Here is a 20,570-nt window from a genome sequence, read left to right as displayed (position 1 = left end):
GGAGCCTGCTTCTCCCTCTGCCTGTGTCTCTGCCTCTCTCTCTCTCTCTCTGTGACTATCATAAATAAATAAAAAAATTAAAAAAAAAAATGTCTAGCATGTAAAGATGGGTTCAATAAATTATATGATTTTTTCATAAGTGAAACACTATGCAGTCATTAGACCCATACAGTTTTATATGTAATATTTGGGGTTACTACTGATTTTTATTAAATTAAAAATGCAAGTTTCAGAACTTTGTGTAATGTATATTACCATTTGAGTTAAAAGAACTATAATTTATATATCCATATGCATAGACTGTCTCTAATTATGGGTGCCCTACTGAAGAGAACTGTATAGAATTGAAGGAAACTTACTTCTCACTATATATTCTTTAGTACCTTTTTAATACATAAGACACAGGCATCACCTATGGAAAAATAAAATATAAATTAAAAATAATGAAAAGAATGACAAAAGCAAAGATCTGGCAAAAAAAACTTGGATTGTATTTGATAAGTGAGTAATAAATACAATGTGATTAGAACATAGAATAAATGTAATAAAATAGTAGGAGCTCCAGCACATGGCTGGAAGACTATGGGCTCTATACTTAGTTAAAGAGATGATTTGGACTTTATTCAACAAACAAATAGTAGTCCAATAAGGGTTTTGACCAGAAAGCAACCTGATCAAATGGTGCTTTAGGGAATGTGATTCTGTGAAGGTCCTACAGATTAGAATGGAAGAGTCAGAGATACTGGAGCAATTTGAGATTCCTGAAGAATTTAGGTGAGAAAGAGTGAAAGCCTCTGATGATAATAGAAATAGACAGAACATGATTGATGACTGGGGTGTTACAAGGCATTTCCAGTGCTACGAGACTGACTACATGAGCAGAGTTTGGAATGGGGAAGATTCAAAGAATATATCACAGTTGGAATCTCTGGGGATATCATTAAAAGAAACAGGGACATTGGGAGGAAGACCTGAATTGATTTGTTGGGTTTTTAAATTTGGTTTGGTTCGCTTTAGTGTATGTTAGGCAAGATACTGAGGTAGTTTTGAGACTTAGTTCTCAGGACTGATAACCTTAATATATTGGCTAGATCCTTGGTAAGACATTCACAGTAAACAGAACATAGAGGAACATTCATGTCATTGATGATTAAAGAAGAAATAAAAAGGAAAGGATTTTTTTTTAAAAGATGCTCATTGATCATGGACTTCTAAGTGTTGCTTACTAATAACCTAATGACTCTGGTCTCTCTTTTAGGAAGTAACTTTCAAAACCAAACTAACTGAATTATTACAATAGATCTGAAAGCATTTAAGGCATGGAAAGCAGAAGCTGTTTTCCAAATACTATATTGAATATGGTGAAGGGCATTCGTACTAATTTTTAACTTATTTAAGTAGCATCATACATAACAAATTTAAAACAAACCTAGTGTGTGATTGCACACTTTTGGTGAATTGAGAACCCATTAAAACATGTCAAAATTGAGTGGTACCAATTCATAATTACTGATGCAAAATCACTGGGCCCATATTTTAGACTCTTCTTCAGAAAATTTAATTCTTCGCCTGTAATGGAGACAATAGATGAAGATGAAGATGTGAGGGCTGAGAGACTCAGAGTGGAGAATGGTGCAGGTGAATTTGACCTGGTCCAGCTCCATCGGCTCACAAAAACCTATCAGCTGATCCACAAAAAGATTATCGCTGTAAACAACATCAGCATCGGGATACCCGCTGGGGAGGTGAGGAGCACTGCTTCGTTGTCAACAGTCCTTTATATTGGCATGCTAAGTGATAAAAATCTTTATCTTTTCCTATATTTTTTCTAGAAATATGGATGTTAACTCCTTAATATCTTGATGTATGCTGTATTTAAAATTTATACACATCCATGTGTTATATACCCTCTAAATCTTCCCTCTCAACATAGAGGACTTACCACACCCCCAGTCCTGAGCCCCTTGCCAAGCTGTTGTCCTCGCTGGGGTGGACTTCTGGTCAAGATGCCTGTGCAGGGTGCTCTCTTCAACTTTTAGTTTTCAGCCATCTGTGAAAGACAGCATAAAGAGACCAGTGGTCAGAAGTGAGGTCCTAGAACTACCTGTAGTTATTCTTGTTGTTTTTTTGGAAGAAATATTGGGGCAGCTGGGTGACTCAGTTAAGCATCTGACTCTTGATTTCAGCTCAGGTCATAATCTCAGGGTCTTGGGATCAAGCCCCGAGCTGGACTCGGTGCTCTGTGTGGAGTCTGCTTTAGCTTCTCCCTCTTCCTTTCCCCCTTCCCCCACTCATGTGTGCACTCAAGCACTCTGTCTAATAAATAAATCTTTAAAACAAAAAAAGAAGAAATATTAAGGCAGCGTTGAAAGGTGAAAGAGAATGTGAGCATTTCCCTTAGTTGCCTTAGTTGTGTTTTTTTTTTTTTTTAAGATTTATTTATTCATAGAGACACAGAAAGAGAGAGAGAGAGAGAGAGAGGCAGAGGGAGAAGCAGGGTCCATGCAGGGAGCCCGACCTGGTACTCCATCCTGGGTCTCCAGGATCACGCCCTGGACTGAAGGTGGTGCTAAACCGCTGAGCCACCCGGGCTGCTCAGCATTTCCCTTAGTTTTGGGAGCAGAGCTGCAAACCAAACGCATCAAATCTATTCAACAGCATAAAGAAATTATTCCTTCAGCGGCTTATCCAGTAAAGTTGTGATTTTTGTGTAAATAATGTGAAATCTATAAATATAATTACTTTGTCAAGTTAGCATATCTTACTTGTGGGATGTTTTATCATGTCACAGAGATAATATAAGATAATATGTAAAATAAGTCCTATGTATACATACAAATGTTCAGATGGTTAAAGGAAAAAAAGATATGTAAGTAACCATTTGTTTTAAAAGAGAAAGTTTTATCAAACATCAACGGAATACTACAGTATCTATGAATAATTCCAATGATTTATTTTTCTTTGTAATTTATTTCATCCAGAGAGAAAGAGGAACAGGACATAATAGTAACATGTCTTTGGTTTGGATTAAGATTTATATCTTTTTTTTTTTTTTTTTTTGCTCTCCCAAACCAGTGCTTTGGCCTTCTTGGGGTGAATGGAGCAGGAAAGACAACTATCTTCAAGATGCTGACAGGAGACATAATTCCTTCAAGTGGAAATATTCTGATAAGAAATAAAACTGGGTATGAAAAACCATGGCTTCAACTTACCGAGCACAACATAATTACATGAAAAAAATTAAAATGAAGCCTCTTTTATTTTGTAGTTATATTATTAAATCCTTAGAGAAAAAATAGCTATTCCAGATCAAGTGTGAATTTTTAAACCTTTCAGTGTGATGTGGGATATGCTGGGATATTTTACCTCTTTTTAGTAGAATCACCAATCACCATGACCAAAATAGAGCTGTTTTCCCAACATTTGGGGACTAGAAGGGACATACCTTTTGAAATGCATCTGTGTCTTTGCTTTTTTTCAATTCAGATCTCTGGGTCACGTTGACTCACACAGCTCATTGGTTGGATACTGCCCTCAGGAAGATGCCTTAGATGACCTGGTGTCCGTAGAAGAACACCTGTATTTCTATGCCAGGATACATGGAATTCCAGAAAAAGATATTAAAGAAGTGAGTAGAAGTGTGAAAACTAGTTCATTTGAAAACCATTACTGTCACCGCCACCGCCCACCCACCCCCTATGCTCACAACTAAGTTGAAATCTGGAAAACTATGGCATTTCCTTCCTGTCAGTGAGCACTGAGGCAGTCTTACCTTAATTGTGAAGATCAGCTATACACCTCTGAACTCAGCTGCAGAAGCTCCTGGACCTGTGTTTGCTTAGTTACCTTTTAAGAACTATCCAATAAAAGATCCTTAGGCTCTGGGCTAAGCATTGGTTGGTGATGTCTGTACATCCTCTAGTGTTTAGATAAGTTTCGAAACATGGAATTCCCTGCAAACTGCCCACATAAAATCAAATAGCTTCCAGTTTGGTTTTTTTAATGTGGTTTTGGACTTCACTGCAATCATTTGCCTTTTTAATGGAATGGCTAACCCTTCTGGCAGGTTCCTCTATTTGTGCAATCCTGAGGACCTGTTGAAATCTTCCTAGGATTCCACTATTTGCCAGAGCTGTTTACAGAAATAGTCTCAAGAACCCATGATTCCTAAGTTAATGTGCTGAAATTTTGATACTGGGTCAGTTTTAAATAGATATAAAGCCTTTGTGACAATTTGCTCCCTCCATAAGAAGAAAGATGAAACAGGACGATCCATGAGAAACCTGCCTTATGAAGGGTCAAATTCTCTTTCAGCTCTTTTAAGTTGTATAAAGAAATCCTGCAGAAAGTGCAGCCCACAATTGTAAACACACACACTCACATTTAGGGGAAAATCCCATCTGAAAATGAGTCTCTACAGAATTTCTTCTCCCTTTAAATGATTATTAATTTTTAGATGGACCTTTAAAAGTAAAAGTAAAATATGTTGGGTATAGTGTTTGATTTGTTTTCAGGTATGTGTTTCTTCACTATAGAACTTTCACAATTCTTTTTTCCATGTAATGCTGTTAGAATTTTGGCAGGGGAAGATCACAACCTAACTCCTGTTTTCCACCCACAGACTGTTCATAAACTCCTTAGGAGACTTCACCTGATGCCCTACAAGGACAGAGCTACCTCGCTGTGCAGTTATGGCACAAAAAGAAAATTATCCACAGCACTGGCCTTGATAGGGAAACCTTCCATTCTACTGCTGGTAAGAGGATCATTACGGAAAAGGCGACCACATAATTAGACCCACATACCCAATAGTGTGTGTAACATTTTATTTTCATCGTTGCCATAAACCTTTACTGAAGTCTCACTATATGCTGATTATTTTGCAAAACATCTTACATATACTATCTCATTAAGGGAATTTATATTAGCAAAGAGCTATGGCTAGTCCGTTTCAGAAGAAACACTTGTCATGTGAACAGGAAGTAGCCAAAACAAATTCAGGTATTCAAATAAGTAATATTATGAAATATGGAAGAATTTGATTGTCTGTTACTGAAGAAATCTGTAGTTAGTAACTCATCAGGTGAACCAACATATTTTCCAACTTCTACTAAAACAGAAAGATATATTTTAGGGCAATGTGTTGTTCTAAAATTTCATTTCCTTGTTACTTAAAAATATGAGTTACCTAGTTTGGGGTGTGATTGACAATGTTGCCTTTCTATTTTATTTGAATTCTTTGGAGGCAAGAAATGCATTCTACATATTTTATTTTGGTTAAGAGCTGGAAAATTAATCATTTGGAAATACAAATTACCCATAGAGATGACAGGGCATCCTGCTCTTCAGGTTAAACACTGTGAAAGGGCTTATTTCTGAGAAATGAACTTGCCCTTATCTTGGAAGATCCCTTCATTCAAAGAACTCCAAACTTCAGAAGGGTTTTAATCATATGCCATACAAATTCAGCTATAAATCAGCACATTATTCCAGGGATTAAGTCATACAGAGGACCAAATCATTTAAACTGCCCAGCAGAGGGATGCCAACCTATCTTTCTATAATACCAGAAGCTTATAATGCATTACATCCCTACCAACTGACGCTTATGGTGTAATTTTATTGTCTAAGTGTCCCTTAACTTGAACAAAACAACCATGAGGCACCCCCAGGAGACAATCGATGTAAAGTACTTAAAATGTTTAAAAGTGCTATGCAAATGTTATGCAGTAATGAGATGAACTGAAATACAAGCTATGAGAGAAAGCTATCATATTTTCTGCCATATGCATTTGCCATATATGCTATCGCCTTCAAAAATAGGAGCAGTAACAAGATATCTTTTCCTGTTTCCCCAAATCAACACTCATTTCTTTAATCTCTTACTATAATAAGCCTCAGATAATCCTATGTACAACTGCAAATACATTATCTTTAATTATTTCCTCATCTTGACCTCTAATTTGTTAATTTAATTATCTCTCAGAATCTATTACTGCTTGTTTAGATTATCTATTTTTGCATTTTGAATTTATGTCTGTATAATTTTTCAAAACATTTACTTTAAAATATAATTTATATTTTGTACATGGCAATCTTATTTTTATTTCTCCAAAGAAGATTACATTTCAATTAATACCATAGAATTTAAAATACACCTCAAATACTAACTGAAAAGTCAAATTATGTTCTCTGCGTGTCACATGTGCATATCACTCATAGCCACAATTCTACTATCAGGAGCAAGGTAGCAATCTTGCTGATGCAGCTTCAGATATATATGTGACAATGTAGTATTAAATGCAGAAACTCCACTTTGTCAGTAATTGAAGCAGATTTTTTTTCCAAAGAAATATGAGACCAGTGTAAAGTAACAGGGTGTCAACTTCACTGAGACACTTTTTAAAACAGATTGACAATTTTAAATGATTAATTTTGAGCTTTTTGACAGCAGCAGAAAGAAGCCTATTAAGTATAAAACAAGTTCGTCACAGGACTTTGCAAAGTAATTTCTGTTCTAGGCAAGTGAGACGCAGTGATTCATGTAAAGAACCTCATCAAAAATTTAATTAATTTGATAAATTTTTCTTGTAACTTTCTATTAAGGATGAGCCGAGCTCTGGGATGGATCCTAAGTCGAAACGGCACCTCTGGAAGATCATTTCAGAAGAAGTGCAGAATAAATGTTCAGTCATCCTCACATCTCACAGGTAAACTGCGTGTGGCAACTTTAAAGCCATTGACAGGATTTTAGGAGGAGAGAGGGGAAGAGGTAATCCTACATATTATGTATTGATAATGAATCCACAATTGGATTAAAGTATTTTATGTTTGCATCAGAGGAGGAAGTCAGGCAGGTTTCGTGTGAGAATCCAGCTCCTGTGGTGGGTAGGATAGGGCCTAAGCAATCTTTCTAAAAACAAATTTCTCTTAGGGCCCCTGGGTGGCTAAGCCTGTTAAGCGTCCAACTCTTGATTTCGGCTCAGGTCACGATCTCATGGGTCTTGAGATCAAGCCGCACATGGGGCTTTGCGCTCCATGCAGAGGTCCACCACTGGATTCTCTCCCCTTGCCCCTCTCCCACTTGTGTGTGTGCACGTGCATGTGCTCTCTCTCTCTCTCTCTAAAATAAATGAATAAATCTTTAAAAAGAAATTTTTTTAAAAAGTAAAAACAAATTTCTCTTAAATGAAAAGGGACTTGTGACTTTCTCAATTTAACTAAGAATCCCTGTTGCCTATTGCATAAAATTCATTATCCTCCACCTTAGTATGAAAGGCCTTTTATTGTCTGGCCTTATCTAAATTTCCAGTCTTTTTTTTTTTTTTTACCATGACAACCCCACCTACCAGTCCATCTGAATGACTAGTGGTTGCACATACATTCACTGCCCTTCCCTATCACCACACCCTCTCTCTGCCTGTGCTTTCTACCTGAAATGGTCTTTTCACAAAATCTAAGTTTTAATCTCCAAGCCTCCTCTATGAATAGACCCTTCCAATCAATTCAGTAAAAAGGCTACTGAAGCATCTTATCTGTGCCTTCCTTACAAGGTAAGCCTGTATTAAAGTCATCCCTTCACTGCAATTACCATATAATAGAAAAAATTCTAGATTTATTTATAATTAAGAGACTTGTTCATATCCTAGCTTTGCCTGGCACACTACATGTTCTGAAGCCAATCTTTAATTTCCATTCACTTTTGTACAAAGTGGAGAGGATCTCTACTAGTTGTCATAGTTCTTGAAATGAGAGATTATATAATCAAGTACAGGTTAACTACTTATAAATAACAAAGCATAAAAGCCAACTGAATATGGAGTATGAAGCATCATGAAAAAAGCTCAAGATTATTTTGGAAACATTTCTCAGGGAATGTAGGTCTTAAGCCTAAGCTTGAAAGAGGTTGAAAGAAATACTGTGCTTGATGAGAGGGCATTCCAGGTGAGAGAGAGGGCTTCAAGCTGGAGAATAAAGAGTAATAAACCCTATGTGAAGACATTTCATTTATATTTTAAAATATATTTTTTGTGTCCTTCAAGGGAAAAGACATTTTAAGGAACTAAAATAGTATTTCTAAGGTGCCATAATGAAACATTTAAGCTTATGCTTATGAGCACTTTTGTGTGCTCAGAATGCTGATGTGATTCTGTCTTTCAGCATGGAAGAATGTGAGGCTCTCTGTACCAGGTTGGCCATTATGGTAAATGGAAGATTCCAATGTATTGGATCTTTGCAGCATATAAAAAGCAGGTAAGGTGGGTGCCCGGGTCGCATAGTTGGCTAAGCAGTTGAGTCTTGGTTTTGGCTCAGGCTGTGATCTTAAGGTTGAGAATGAGCCCCACATTGGGCTCTGCACTCAGCGGGGTGTCTGCTTGAGATTCTCTCTTCCTCTCCCTCTGCCTCTCCCCACCATGCTCGCTCTCTCTCTCTCTTTCTCTCAAATAGATAAATCTTTAAAAAAAATAAAACAGGTGAACAATTGTATTGTTTAACATATGATGTTGGGAAGTCAATCTAAAAGTACCGTACTTACCTTAGAGGATTACTCAACAAATTGTCCTATAATGAGAAGTAAAACTGGAAAGAAAAAGTTGATAATCGATTTACCTTAAATTATCTTACTAAAAGATCTTTTTTTTTTTCTTACTAAAAGATCTTAAAAGAAAATCTACAACACAAATACTCTCGGAAAGTAGTTTTCAAGAATTTACTCGATAACAAATTAGACCTTGACAAGTACATGAAAGCATAGATTTTTATCTAGCGTGTTCATTTGCCATTTGCACAGGCTTTCAGCAAGCTATTTAACATTTTTACTGCGTTCAAAGCCTTTTAATCAAGAATACTTTGGGGAAATGTACATAAATATCATATTATCAAATTAAAATTAAATTAATATTTATATTTGCCAGAGTGCATATGCACTTACACATATCTATATTAATCTCCAAACTTGAGGACATTACTTTATACCTTAATCTGTACAACCTGGTTTTCTTGTAAAATAGTATTAAACAAGATAATTAAGGTAGAAGGAGGAAAGGGACATTATACATTGTTCTCAGAGAGTCTGTTGTGACTTGCTTACAAACTCTATTCTTGGGCATACAGCTAGCATATTGATTTCTTATTCATTTTTAAAATCCTAGTGACTTTAATCTTCACTTTGGACACCAAAACTCCAATGACTTGCCTTTTAAGACCTTGTTTGTTTTAAATTAGAAAGTATTTAACCCCAGATATTGACATCAATTGCCAATTGATTGATATCAATGAAAGCCAAGTTATGTTTTCTTTCTAATGCAGCTTTTGTCCAAGGAGTGTGACTTTGTACAGTGGTAGAACTAAATAAAAAATCATGGCAGGGCACTATTTCCAGTTGCAACATACCTTGAACTTTTATGAGAAAATGGCAGTCTTTATATTAAAAAAGGGGAAATAATGGTCAGCTTGGGTCCTGTTTCATTACCTAGAATTCCAGGGGAGCTATTTCAGCAAAATAGAACTCCTATCACACTTTGTACTTTTTCTTTCTAGGTTTGGACGAGGATTTACTGTCAAGGTTCACTTGAAGAATACCAAAGTGAGCATGGATACCCTCACAAGGTTTATGCAACTGCACTTCCCAAAAACATACTTAAAAGTAAGTAGGAAATTGTCCTGCCTTTTGATCTTGATTAGTTTTGCTAGTCATAATCTAATATGGTTGTTTACCATTTTCAAGTCAAACATAGCCTTATTATTAATATATTAGTTCAAGCTACACATGATATTCTGAAACACACTTAGTAGGAACAAATAGAATCTTCAAATTAATTATATCATTTTATAGCTAGTTGAAAGTAATGTAGTCCTAGGGCACCTGGCTGGCTCAATCTTTAGAGCCTGCAACTCCTCATCTCAGGGTCATGAGTTTGAGCCCCACATTGGGGGTAGGGCTTACATTAAAATAAATACATACGTACATAACATATATACATAAATAAAATGTGATCCTTTTATATAGCTTTATTTATTTCTTCCTCACAAAGACCTTATGACCATGCTATTAGTTTTTGAGTTATATTCCCAACTAGTTTACTAGTTACATATGTTAAGGAATTAAAGGATGACAAATATTATATGACCAAAGACATTTCATCTTACAAAAAAAAAAAAAAAAATAGAGTTTGTGAATGTCAGAGCTAGAGAAGATTATCTTCTTGCTTCTCTCATTTGAAAGATATGACCACAGTAGTTTAAACAGAACTGCTTGGAAATCAAGTTCTTAATTCCCACACTAGTTGAAACATTGTTCACTTAATTTGATCTTATGTATGCATATCCACAGGATGGGCAGGCATATATATTTATATATCTCACATAGTACATACTTAAAATAAATGCATGTGACAGAAAAAGCTATCATCATAACATCTTTGATGTACAGGTAGTTTGTACAAGATGATTATAGCAAATGAATGTTTTTAAAGGAAAGCAGATGTAGGGGTACTTGAACAGCTCAGTTAGTGAAGCATCTGATTCTGTTCAAGTCATGATCTCAGGGTCCTGGGATGGAGCCCTGCATCAGGCTTCTTGCTCAAAGGGGAATGTGCTTCTCCCTCTGCCCCTCCCACTAGTCGTGTTTTCTCTCTCAAATAAATAAATTCTTTAAAAAATTAAAATAAAAGTAAAATAAAAGAAATTAGGTGTGGAATGATGGAAGGAAATGGGAAGACTTGGGCTCTGCCTGTGTGATTACCAGCAAGACATTTAAAGTCTCTGAACTTCATTTTTCTCCTTTGTAGAAAAGGAATAATGACATCTACTTCATGAGATTGGTGTGAGAAACAAATGATAAAATGTCTACAAAGCTACTTCATAAACTATAAGGCACCATATTAATGTGACATGATTATAGAGAGCAAAATAGAATGTATTTTTTAAAACAATTCTTTTATCTCTATAAAATACCTTTGTCTCTACCTCCCAAACCTTGGCTTCTCCAGGAAATAATAGCTTTTATGATTCTTATCAAAGTCCATTTTCTACCACCTAAATTAAAATCAAATTTAAAAATTAAAGGACTCTGTTTTGCACAAATCACAATAGTGCTTTTTCTTTTGGTGAGTTTCTGAGGTGAAATCTGTGTTTAGCAAAAAAAAAAAAAAAAAAAAAAAGAAATGTATGTTTATTCACTGGGTGTTGAGATTACATTCACCCTGGTCTGTTACTTGTAGGACCAGGGCTATACAAAGCAAATAGAGTGATCATAAAAGTTTCATTCCTTTCTAAACATAACATTCTTGACAAGAACGTAGTTGTTTCTAGATCCCTAGAAGAGAAATAGCAAGAGCAACATTTTGGGAATAAAAATAAGATAGCCTGATGGTAGTGACAGGTGCAATGCATAACCAGGTCGATAAGAGGGGTTAGCCAGTGAGCAAAGATAGTGTGATAAGAGGAGGGGTATCCAGTAACAGAAGTTTTAAAAACCAGGTGAAAAAAAATTAAAATTAAAATTAAAATTAAAAAAAAATAAAAACCAGGTGAAATACACAGTCTTCATCTGATCCATTTAGGTTGCAGGGATAGATTCTGGAGTAAGAACATATCTTGATAAAATAGTTCTCAGGAAAGATTATCCTAGCTGCTTTGTGCCAGGATATGTGAATATATACAGGTTCTAGGCCACGGAAGAGGCCGAGGCAGTCACTCAGGTATGGAGTGGTGAGAATGGAGTTAATGGTGCAAGTAGAGAGGGAAGGTTTAAATGCGAGACTCATTTTAGAAGAAAAAACAAATAGGATATAGTAACTAATTGAATATGTAGAAAATTAAGGTATTAAAGATGCTCCATGGAAGCAAAAATAGATTACTAAGTAGATGGTGATACCATAGACTAAATAAAGAAATTGGAAAGCATTTTAGGGTAAATTAAGAAACAATGTGGCATATATTTTTTTAAGATTTTATTTATTTGAGAGAGAGAAAGCAGGCACCAGTAGGCACCAGTGGGGATTGGGAGAAAGTGAGGGGCAGAGGGAGAGGGAGAAGCAGACTACCACTGAGCAGGGAGCCCCATCTGGGGCTCAATCCCAGGACTCTGAGATCGTGACCTGAGCTGAAGGCAGTCTTAACCAACTGAGCCGCCCAGATGCCCCAGATATGGCATATATTAATGAAAGTTTTCCTACACAGCACTTCTGAAATCTAGCCTCTTTAGCCAATATAAATTGAACAGTTAATCCTTAGCCTTTTAGTACAGTTCTAGCATTAAAACAACAAAATTTTCTAAATGTGATCTCTTTTAAAAAAATCTTATGTGGGATCCCTGGGTGGCGCAGCGTTTTAGCGCCTGCCTTTGGCCCAGGGCGCGATCCTGGAGACCCGGGATCGAATCCCACGTCGGGCTCCCGGTGCATGGAGCCTGCTTCTCCCTCTGCCTATGTCTCTGCCTCTCTCTCTCTCTTTCTGTGTGTCTATCATAAATAAATAAAAATTAAAAAAAAAATCTTATGTGAGCTGAGCATAATCTGACATCTGAAATACCATTTCACAATATTTTTTTTCTAGGCAAGACTATAAGGAAAATAGAATACTTGGGAATTTTCATTAGATTTTTAATTTTATTTCCTCTTTGACATTTGTAAAACTTTTCATCTCATCTTTACAGGTTGTTAGCTGCAAAACATAGCCATCCTTTACACTGTCTCATCATTGTCAACGGAATGAATTTCAGTATTTTCTTTAGCTCTTGGTCAAGTTATGTCTAGTCAACTCAATATTACCTGACATTGCAGAATAAATTTTTTCCTTTGGTTCCCACAGGATCAGCACCTCAGCATGCTAGAGTATCATGTGCCAGTCACGGCAGGAGGAGTAGCAAACATTTTTGATCTGCTGGAAACCAACAAGACTGCTTTAAATATCACAAATTTCTTAGTGAGTCAGACTACTCTGGAAGAGGTAAGCTGGTTACCATGATCCATGTGCATAATGCCACATTTAATTATTACACATTCTGGTTATTTCTTTTTAATGACATTCAATTTGTTTGTAATTGAAACAATATCTAAGCTCGCACCTGAAAAATTTAGCTGAATTTATTTCTAACAGCATTTTAGGATGTTCAAAAAAAAAATGTGAAAGGCATTAAACATTTTTTAATGGAGAAAAGATTTTTCCTTTCTATAAGACATTTATATTCATTAGGTTGTAGGAATATATAAAGAAACAAAATGTTAGTTTCACCCATAAAACAAATAGTTATTAACACTTTCCTTTCTCCTTGATAAATTTTTCTTCCCCCCCCCCCCCGGTAGATTTCTTAAATAACATTATCGATTGGCTTCCAGGGTTAGCACAGGATGGGGGTTTCTAGAGAGAATTCAGTGCCAGACCTGTAGATCTGCTAGGTTCAGGCAACCAAACTAGTAAATGCAGAATTTTTTTGTTTCACTCACATCATCTGTCTTAATTATTTTATCTTCTATAACTGGAGACTTTAGAGGTCATCTGTCATCCTCTTTGCCCTATGTTAATTTTGTAGAGCTCAACCAACCCTGATGTATAGAACATTGAGTAGCATCTATCGTAAGGACGAGTCTAAATGTTAGGCCTCAAGGGCCTCTTAAGTGCTGCATTTTATGGACAATTTTTTATGAGGGTTTTAGCCAATTATGGCTTTACTGACCCAGAAATGTTAGCCTTTGACTTAAAATCAACTACCAGGACCCCTGTCTGACACAAAAGTAGAATCTCAGTTTCTGGAGGAATCTATGACCAAGTCCTAAAGGTCTGCCTGTTAAATAATTGGCTTACTGAACATAATGTGGGCTCTTGATACAAATTTTATTTTAGTACATTAACTCTTGAAACTAGTGAAATTTGTCTCAGCATCATTATATAAACATTTGATAATGGCTTGGATTCCTGGATTATACTTGATAGAAATATTAATGTAAATCTTATAAATGCAAATATGTGGTTATAGATATTTAATTATAGCTTTAGATTGATATTATGATTATAGTTCTAGATATAGATTTTATTTTCAAACCTGTTAATTTTCTTAAAAACTTTATTTAATTTTGAGAGAGAAAGAGTGTGAGTAGGGGGAGAGGCCGAAGGAGAGGGGCAAGCTGACTCTATGCCAAGCGCAGAGCCTAGCATGGGGCTCCATCCTACAGCCCTGACAACCGAGCTGAAATCATAAGTGGGACACTTAACTGACTGAGCCATCCAGGCATCCCCTGCCCCAGTTAAATTTGAATATATAAGAGGAATACTAGTGAAAATGTATGTTTCTGTGTGGTCATGTCCCTATAATATCTACTTTACTTCTCTTTTTTCTCTTTCACTGTGTGTGTGTGTGAATTAACCCTATTTCTTCCTTTGGCTTACCAAGCACTAATGGCTTTATTTCCCTTAAAAAATAGGTTTTCATCAACTTTGCCAAAGATCAAAAGTCCTATGAAACTGCTGATACCAGTAGCCAAGGTTCCACCATAAGCGTTGATTCACAGGATGACCGGATGGAATCTTAGTATTATCTCTATCAAAGTCAAGCACAGCAAATGGTCAATGGCTTCCTTTTAAGGAAGAGCCACAGAAGATATCACTTCCTCAAGCTATCTTAATTTTAAAGTATTATACTGTATGGAAGGTACAATTGTGTGAGACTAACAAGTAACTAACTAACTATAAGTGGAAAGTTTTTTTTTTCTAAACTCGGTGAATGTTGTTGCTACTGAAATGAATTTTGGTAAACTGAATACTCCGAGCGTGCTAACGTATATGCTGGTCACAATGCACTTAAAGATAAATGTCTTAATTTATTACTTTTAATAAAAAGACAACTTAAAAGGCATAGTTATTAGTAGCTGAAAAGTAAGAGTGGAGAAGAAAAGTAAGATAGTTTGGGGTAGATAGAATTGGGAAAACAAAATAATTTATTTCCAGAAAACAACAGAATGAGCATCATCATTGGATATAGATTAGCAATGGCAGTAAGCAGTGGGCTCGATGTCTGCAATATATGTGGTGTGTCATTTTCAGTACCTATAAATATGTGGGGTATACTGAATGCCAAAAAAGTGCCTTTCCACAAGAATGCAATAAGAGGGCAGTTTACCCTGGTGGTAAACAGAATTTAGATTTATTCCTGCCAGGCCTTAACACGTAGTAAGGCACTGAGCAGAGTAAGAAGCTGTTTGTTCTTCAGAGGAAATGGGTGTATCAGCTGAACAGATAGAAATCCTAAAAACTGATGGAAAAATCATGTGCTGCTGGCAGGCAACGTTTTTTTTTTTTTTTTTTTTAATCTCTTACAGAAACCCTCATATTGTGGGCCTCTCTGCAGGAAACATTCCTGTGGAGAGAAAATGAATATGGAGATAAATTTCAGCTAATCACCCTGCTGACCCAGAATCATGCATATGACTATAGGATAGACTTCATAATGATATGGCCCTCGGGGAAGGTGCTTTTATGTAATTGTGTGTGTGTGTGTGTGTGTGTGTGTGTACATATTTGCCAGCTTTGGCACAATTGTATTGGTTTCAAAAACCAATAAACTCAAAGTTTAGAAAAAATAATTCATGAAGTCTTTTCATTTGTCAGAGAAGATTCAGGAACCTAAAAACTGGAGTCATGTGACCTACAAGGTTCCAGTGATCAGGTCCCTGCTCACCTCTCCACCTTCATCCCTTTCTTTCTCTTCTTCCTCTTTAGGGTATAGTCATGCTGGTTCTTTTCAGTTTTCCCAGTGCACCAAACCCCTCGCATCTCCAGACCTACTACTTGAAATGTTCTTCCTTCCTCTTTGTCAGGAGACTATGCTAACAGTCTTCAGAAATGTTACTCTTTCTCACAGAAGCCTTCCTTTTTTACCTCCTCAGTTTAAGCCCAATCCCTCTGTTTTAATACCATACTTTATTGTACCGTCTACTTTTCTGTCAGAGCATGCATCCTAATTTGTAATCTATCCAGACTAAAAATACACATCTTAACAGATGGCAACAGAACAACTCTTAGTATAGAAAAAGCCTGTATTGAGTATAATATGTAGATAAGGTTTTCAGAGTAGAAGTTGTAACTCTGAGAGCATGAATGTCTTCGGGAGCCCAAAGACAAAAAAAGGTGGTCAGGCTTCATGAAAGAATAAAAGGATTTATCATTCATTGTGTTTGTTATTGTGATGATGGTGGTTGGTTGGTTGGTTGCCTTCTCATTTCTGAGTAGTGGTAGGAATGAAAGCAAAAGGCAAGGAGAGAAGTGGAGAAGGAGAAAGCAGGGAAGACTGAGTATTAAAGAGATGAAAGCCCAGGGAGAAGGTGGAGTGGTTGAGCGGACTTTGAAAACCATGGATTTCCAAATACATTTTCACATTCATTCACTGTGCAACCATGCTATGGACTGTCCTCATGACTTCTAGAAATCTGCATTAAAGTCAACCACACGGGATCTCTGGGTGGCGCAGCGGTTTGGCGCCTGCCTTTGGCCCAGAGCGCGATCCTGGAGACCCGGGATCGAATCCCACATCGGGCCCCCGGTGCATGGAGCCTGCTTCTCCCTCTGCCTGTGTCTCTGCCTCTCTCTCTCTCTCTCTCTGTGACTATCATGAATAAATAAATAAAAATCTTTAAAAAAAATAAAAATAAAAAAAAAATAAATAAAGTCAACCACACTTACAAATGAGTGGTAAAAATTAAGGAAGGGGTGAGTTGATGTCTTATTTAAAAGAGGTGAAGAACAGAATATAACAATATATCAAAAAAAAAATCATTCACCACAATCAAGTGGGATTTATTCCTGAGATACAAGACTGGTTTAATATTCACAAATCAATCAACATGATACATCATATCAATAAGAGAAAGGATAAAAACCAAATGTCATTTCAATAGACTAAGAAAAAGCATTTGACAAAGTACAACATCCCTTCATGATATAAGTTCTCAAGAGGGTAGGTTTAGAGGCAGTATACTTCAACATAATAAAAGCTACATATGAAAAACTAACAGCGAGCATCATACTCAGTGGAGAAAAACTGTTCCCCCTAAGGTCAGGAACGAGTCAAGGATGTCCACTCTCACCACTTTTATTCAACGTAATACTGGAAGTCCTTGCCACAGCAATCAGACAACAAAAAGAAATAAAAGGCATCCAAATTGGTAAGAAAGAAGGGCAACTTTCACTATTTGCAGACAACATGATACTATAGATATAAAACCTGAAAGACTCCACCAAAAAACTGCCAGAACTGATAAATGAATCCAGTGAAGTCATAGGATACAAAATAAAAATGCAGAAAACAGGCAGCCCCGGTGGCCCAGCGATTTAGTGCCACCTTCAGTCCAGGGTGTGATCCTGGAGACCCAGGATCAAGTCCCATGTCAGGTTCCCTGCATGGAGCCTGCTTCCCCCTCTGTGTCTCTGCCTCTCTCTCTCTGTGTGTCTGTCATAAATAAATAAATAAAATCTTTTTTTAAAAAAGAGAAATCTGTTGCGTTTCAATACACTAATAATGAAGCAGCATTAAAAGAAGACAATCCGGGATCCCTGGGTGGCACAGCGGTTTGGCGCCTGCCTTTGGCCCAGGGCGCGATCCTGGAGACCCGGGATCGAATCCCACGTCGGGCTCCCGGTGCATGGAGCCTGCTTCTCCCTCTGCCTGTGTCTCTGCGCCTCTCTCTCTCTCTCTCTGTGACTATCATAAATAAATAAAAAAAAAAAAAAGAGACAATCCCGTTTACACTTACACAAAAAATAGTAAGATACCTAGGAATAAACCTAACCAAAGAGTTAAAGACGTGTACTCTGAAAACTATAAAATACTAATAAAAGAAAATGAAGATGACACAAACAAATGAAAAGACATTCCATGCTCATGGATTAGAACAAATATTGTTAAAATGTCTGTGCTACCTAAAGCAATCTACATATTCAGTGCAATCCCTATCAAAATGCCATCAGCACTTTTCATAAAACTAGAACAAACAATCCTAAAATTTAAATGGAACCACTAAAGACTCTGAATAGCCAAAGCAATTTTGTTTTTTTTTTTGTTTTTTTTTTTTTTTTTTTTTTTTGCCAAAGCAATTTTGAAAAAGAAAAGTGAAGCTGGAGATATCATAACTTCAGACTTCAAGTTATATTACAAAGCTGTAGTGATCAAAACAGTCACAAAAACAAACAAAAATGTGGTCTTTCACAAAAATAGATCAATAGAACAGAATAGAAAACCCAGAAATAAACCCACAGTTACATGATCAGTTAATCTTCAACAGAAGATATATCCAATGGAAAAAGGATAGTATTGGTAAATAAATGGTATTGGAAAAACTGGTCAGCTACATGCAAAAGAATGAAACTGGACCACTTTGTTACACCATACACACACAAAAAAAAAAACTCAAAATGGATTAAAGACCTAAATGTGAGACCTGAAACCATAAAAATCCTAAAAGAGAGCAGAGGCAGTAATGTCTCTGGCATTGGACACAGCAACATTTTTCTAAATATGTCTCCTGAGATGAAACAAAAGCAAAAGTAAACTATTGGGACTATATCAAAATAAAAAGCTTCTACACAGCAAAGGAAACAGTCAACAAAATTAAGTACAGCCTACTAAATGAGCAAAGATATTTGCAAATGATGTATCCAATAAACGGTCAGTATTCAAAATATATAAAGAACTTCTACAACTGAACACCCAAAAACAAATAATCCAATTTAAAAATGGACAGAAGGGATCCCTGGGTGGCGCAGCGGTTTGGCGCCTGCCTTTGGCCCAGGGCACGATCCTGGAGACCCGGGATCGAATCCCACGTCGGGCCTCCGGTGCATGGAGCCTGCTTCTCCCTCTGCCTATGTCTCTGCCTCTCTCTCTCTCTCTGTGTGTGTGACTATCATAAATAAATACAAATTTAAAAAAATAAAAAATAAAAAATAAAAATGGACAGAAGAGATGAACAGACATTTCTCCAAAGAAGACATCCAGATGGCCTACAGACACATGAAAAGATGCTCAACCTCACAGATCATCAGGGAAATGCACATCAGAACCACAATGAGCTAACACCTCACACAGGTTGGAATGTTTAAAATCAAATGCTTAAGAAACAAGAGTTGACAGAGATGTAGAGAAAAAGGAACCCTTTTGCACTGTTGGTGGCAATGCAAACTGGTGGAGCCACAGTGGAAAACAGTATGGAGGCTCCTCAAAATGTTAAAAAAACAGAACTACCATACAACCCAATGAACATACTGGGTATTTACCAAAAAAAAAACTCCACAAAAATACTAAATCAAAGGGACACATGCACTCCTATGTTTATAGTAGCATTATTTAAAATAGCTAAATTATGGAAGTAGCCCAAGGGACCATCAATAGATGAATAAAGAAGTTGTGATATATATGTGCAATGGAATATTATTCAGCCATAAAATGAATGAAATCTTGCCTTTTGCAACAACACAGATAGATCTAGGGAGTATGAACCTAAGCAAAAAAAAGTCAAAGAAAGACAAATACCATATGATTTCAATCATACATAGATTTTAAGAAACAAACGACCAAAGAAAAGAAGAGCAAAACAAACCAAAAAATAGAATCTTAACTATAGAGAACAAACTGCTGGTTACCAGAGGGGAGGGTTTGGGGAGGGTTAGGTGATGGGGATTAAGGAGAGCACTTGTGATGAGCACCGGTGATGATGGAAGTGTTGAATTGCTGTATTGTATACCCGAAACTAATATAATCCTGCATGTTAACTGTATTGTAATTAATTAAAAAAAAAAAAAAAAAAAGAAAAGTGCAACAGTGACTGCTTCACCATAGAGAAGCCTAAAGGCAGAGAAGACCCTGAAATAGAAGCCTGGATATGCAGAATGGAGCTTTTGACCCCACAGAGTGGATCTGGGGGGGTCCCAGCCAATCTCATCTACCCTTCCATAGGCAGGGAAGCCCAAGCTGGCCTCTATACTGTAGTCATTGCATTTTTATTTAAATGTTCATTCAGTATTTCTCTCCTTCACTAGACATGAAGCTCTGTGAAGACAGAAAATCTATTTTAATCTTCCTAATTTTCCCACCTACACACATACAATGAGTATTTGTGGCACTCAACAAATATTTGTTGGTTAAATAAATGAAGGAGAAACAAAAGAGCTGGCATGGTTGATATGAAAAACAAGCATCCTTTTTCAGTATAAATCTCTGAAATGCAGTGAAGTTTCCCAAGGGCTAGTTTATTCATGGAGTAGAAAAAGGAAATATGATGCTTTATTCCATATTAGATATTACAGTGAATCCACTAGTGTGGGAGGATTTGGGTATCTTCCTGGAAATCAGAATTCTAATGCTTTGCTTTTATACATCTCGTCTATTATTTCTTCTTTGTCCTTTTGTCTGAAAGGATGTGCTGCACAGGAGTTTCATGACATTTTTACATAGAAGTAAGGAACATGCATAAAAAACTGTTAGGACTCACATCCCTTCAGATTTCTCTGCAATAGAGAAAATGTTTTGAGAATTTCCAGTTTTCGGAGGACTGTCTCGGAGGACACGAACAGAATCTGCT

The 20,570-nt window shown here is 36.6% G+C and overlaps 1 protein-coding gene across 1 annotated transcript in view; it reads left to right on the top strand.

Moving 5' to 3' along the window:
* The window catches only part of ABCA12 (ATP binding cassette subfamily A member 12), a 170,027-nt gene extending 154,446 nt beyond the window's left edge, over positions 1–15,581 (top strand). Inside the window, 9 exon segments of the mRNA XM_038585677.1 lie at positions 1,541–1,745; positions 3,076–3,185; positions 3,487–3,628; positions 4,622–4,756; positions 6,607–6,710; positions 8,161–8,253; positions 9,541–9,646; positions 12,814–12,951; positions 14,424–15,581. Of these exon segments, the coding sequence (XP_038441605.1) occupies positions 1,541–1,745; positions 3,076–3,185; positions 3,487–3,628; positions 4,622–4,756; positions 6,607–6,710; positions 8,161–8,253; positions 9,541–9,646; positions 12,814–12,951; positions 14,424–14,531 (1,141 nt within the window). The 3' untranslated portion in view covers positions 14,532–15,581.
* The last annotated feature ends 4,989 nt before the right edge of the window (positions 15,582–20,570 follow it).

The sequence above is a fragment of the Canis lupus genome, chromosome 37 (genome assembly GCF_011100685.1).
Source record: "Canis lupus familiaris isolate Mischka breed German Shepherd chromosome 37, alternate assembly UU_Cfam_GSD_1.0, whole genome shotgun sequence".
In the NCBI taxonomy this organism is placed as follows: Eukaryota; Metazoa; Chordata; class Mammalia; order Carnivora; family Canidae; genus Canis; species Canis lupus.
Note: the sequence above shows the minus strand (reverse complement) of the source record. Positions and strands in the feature narration are given on the sequence as shown.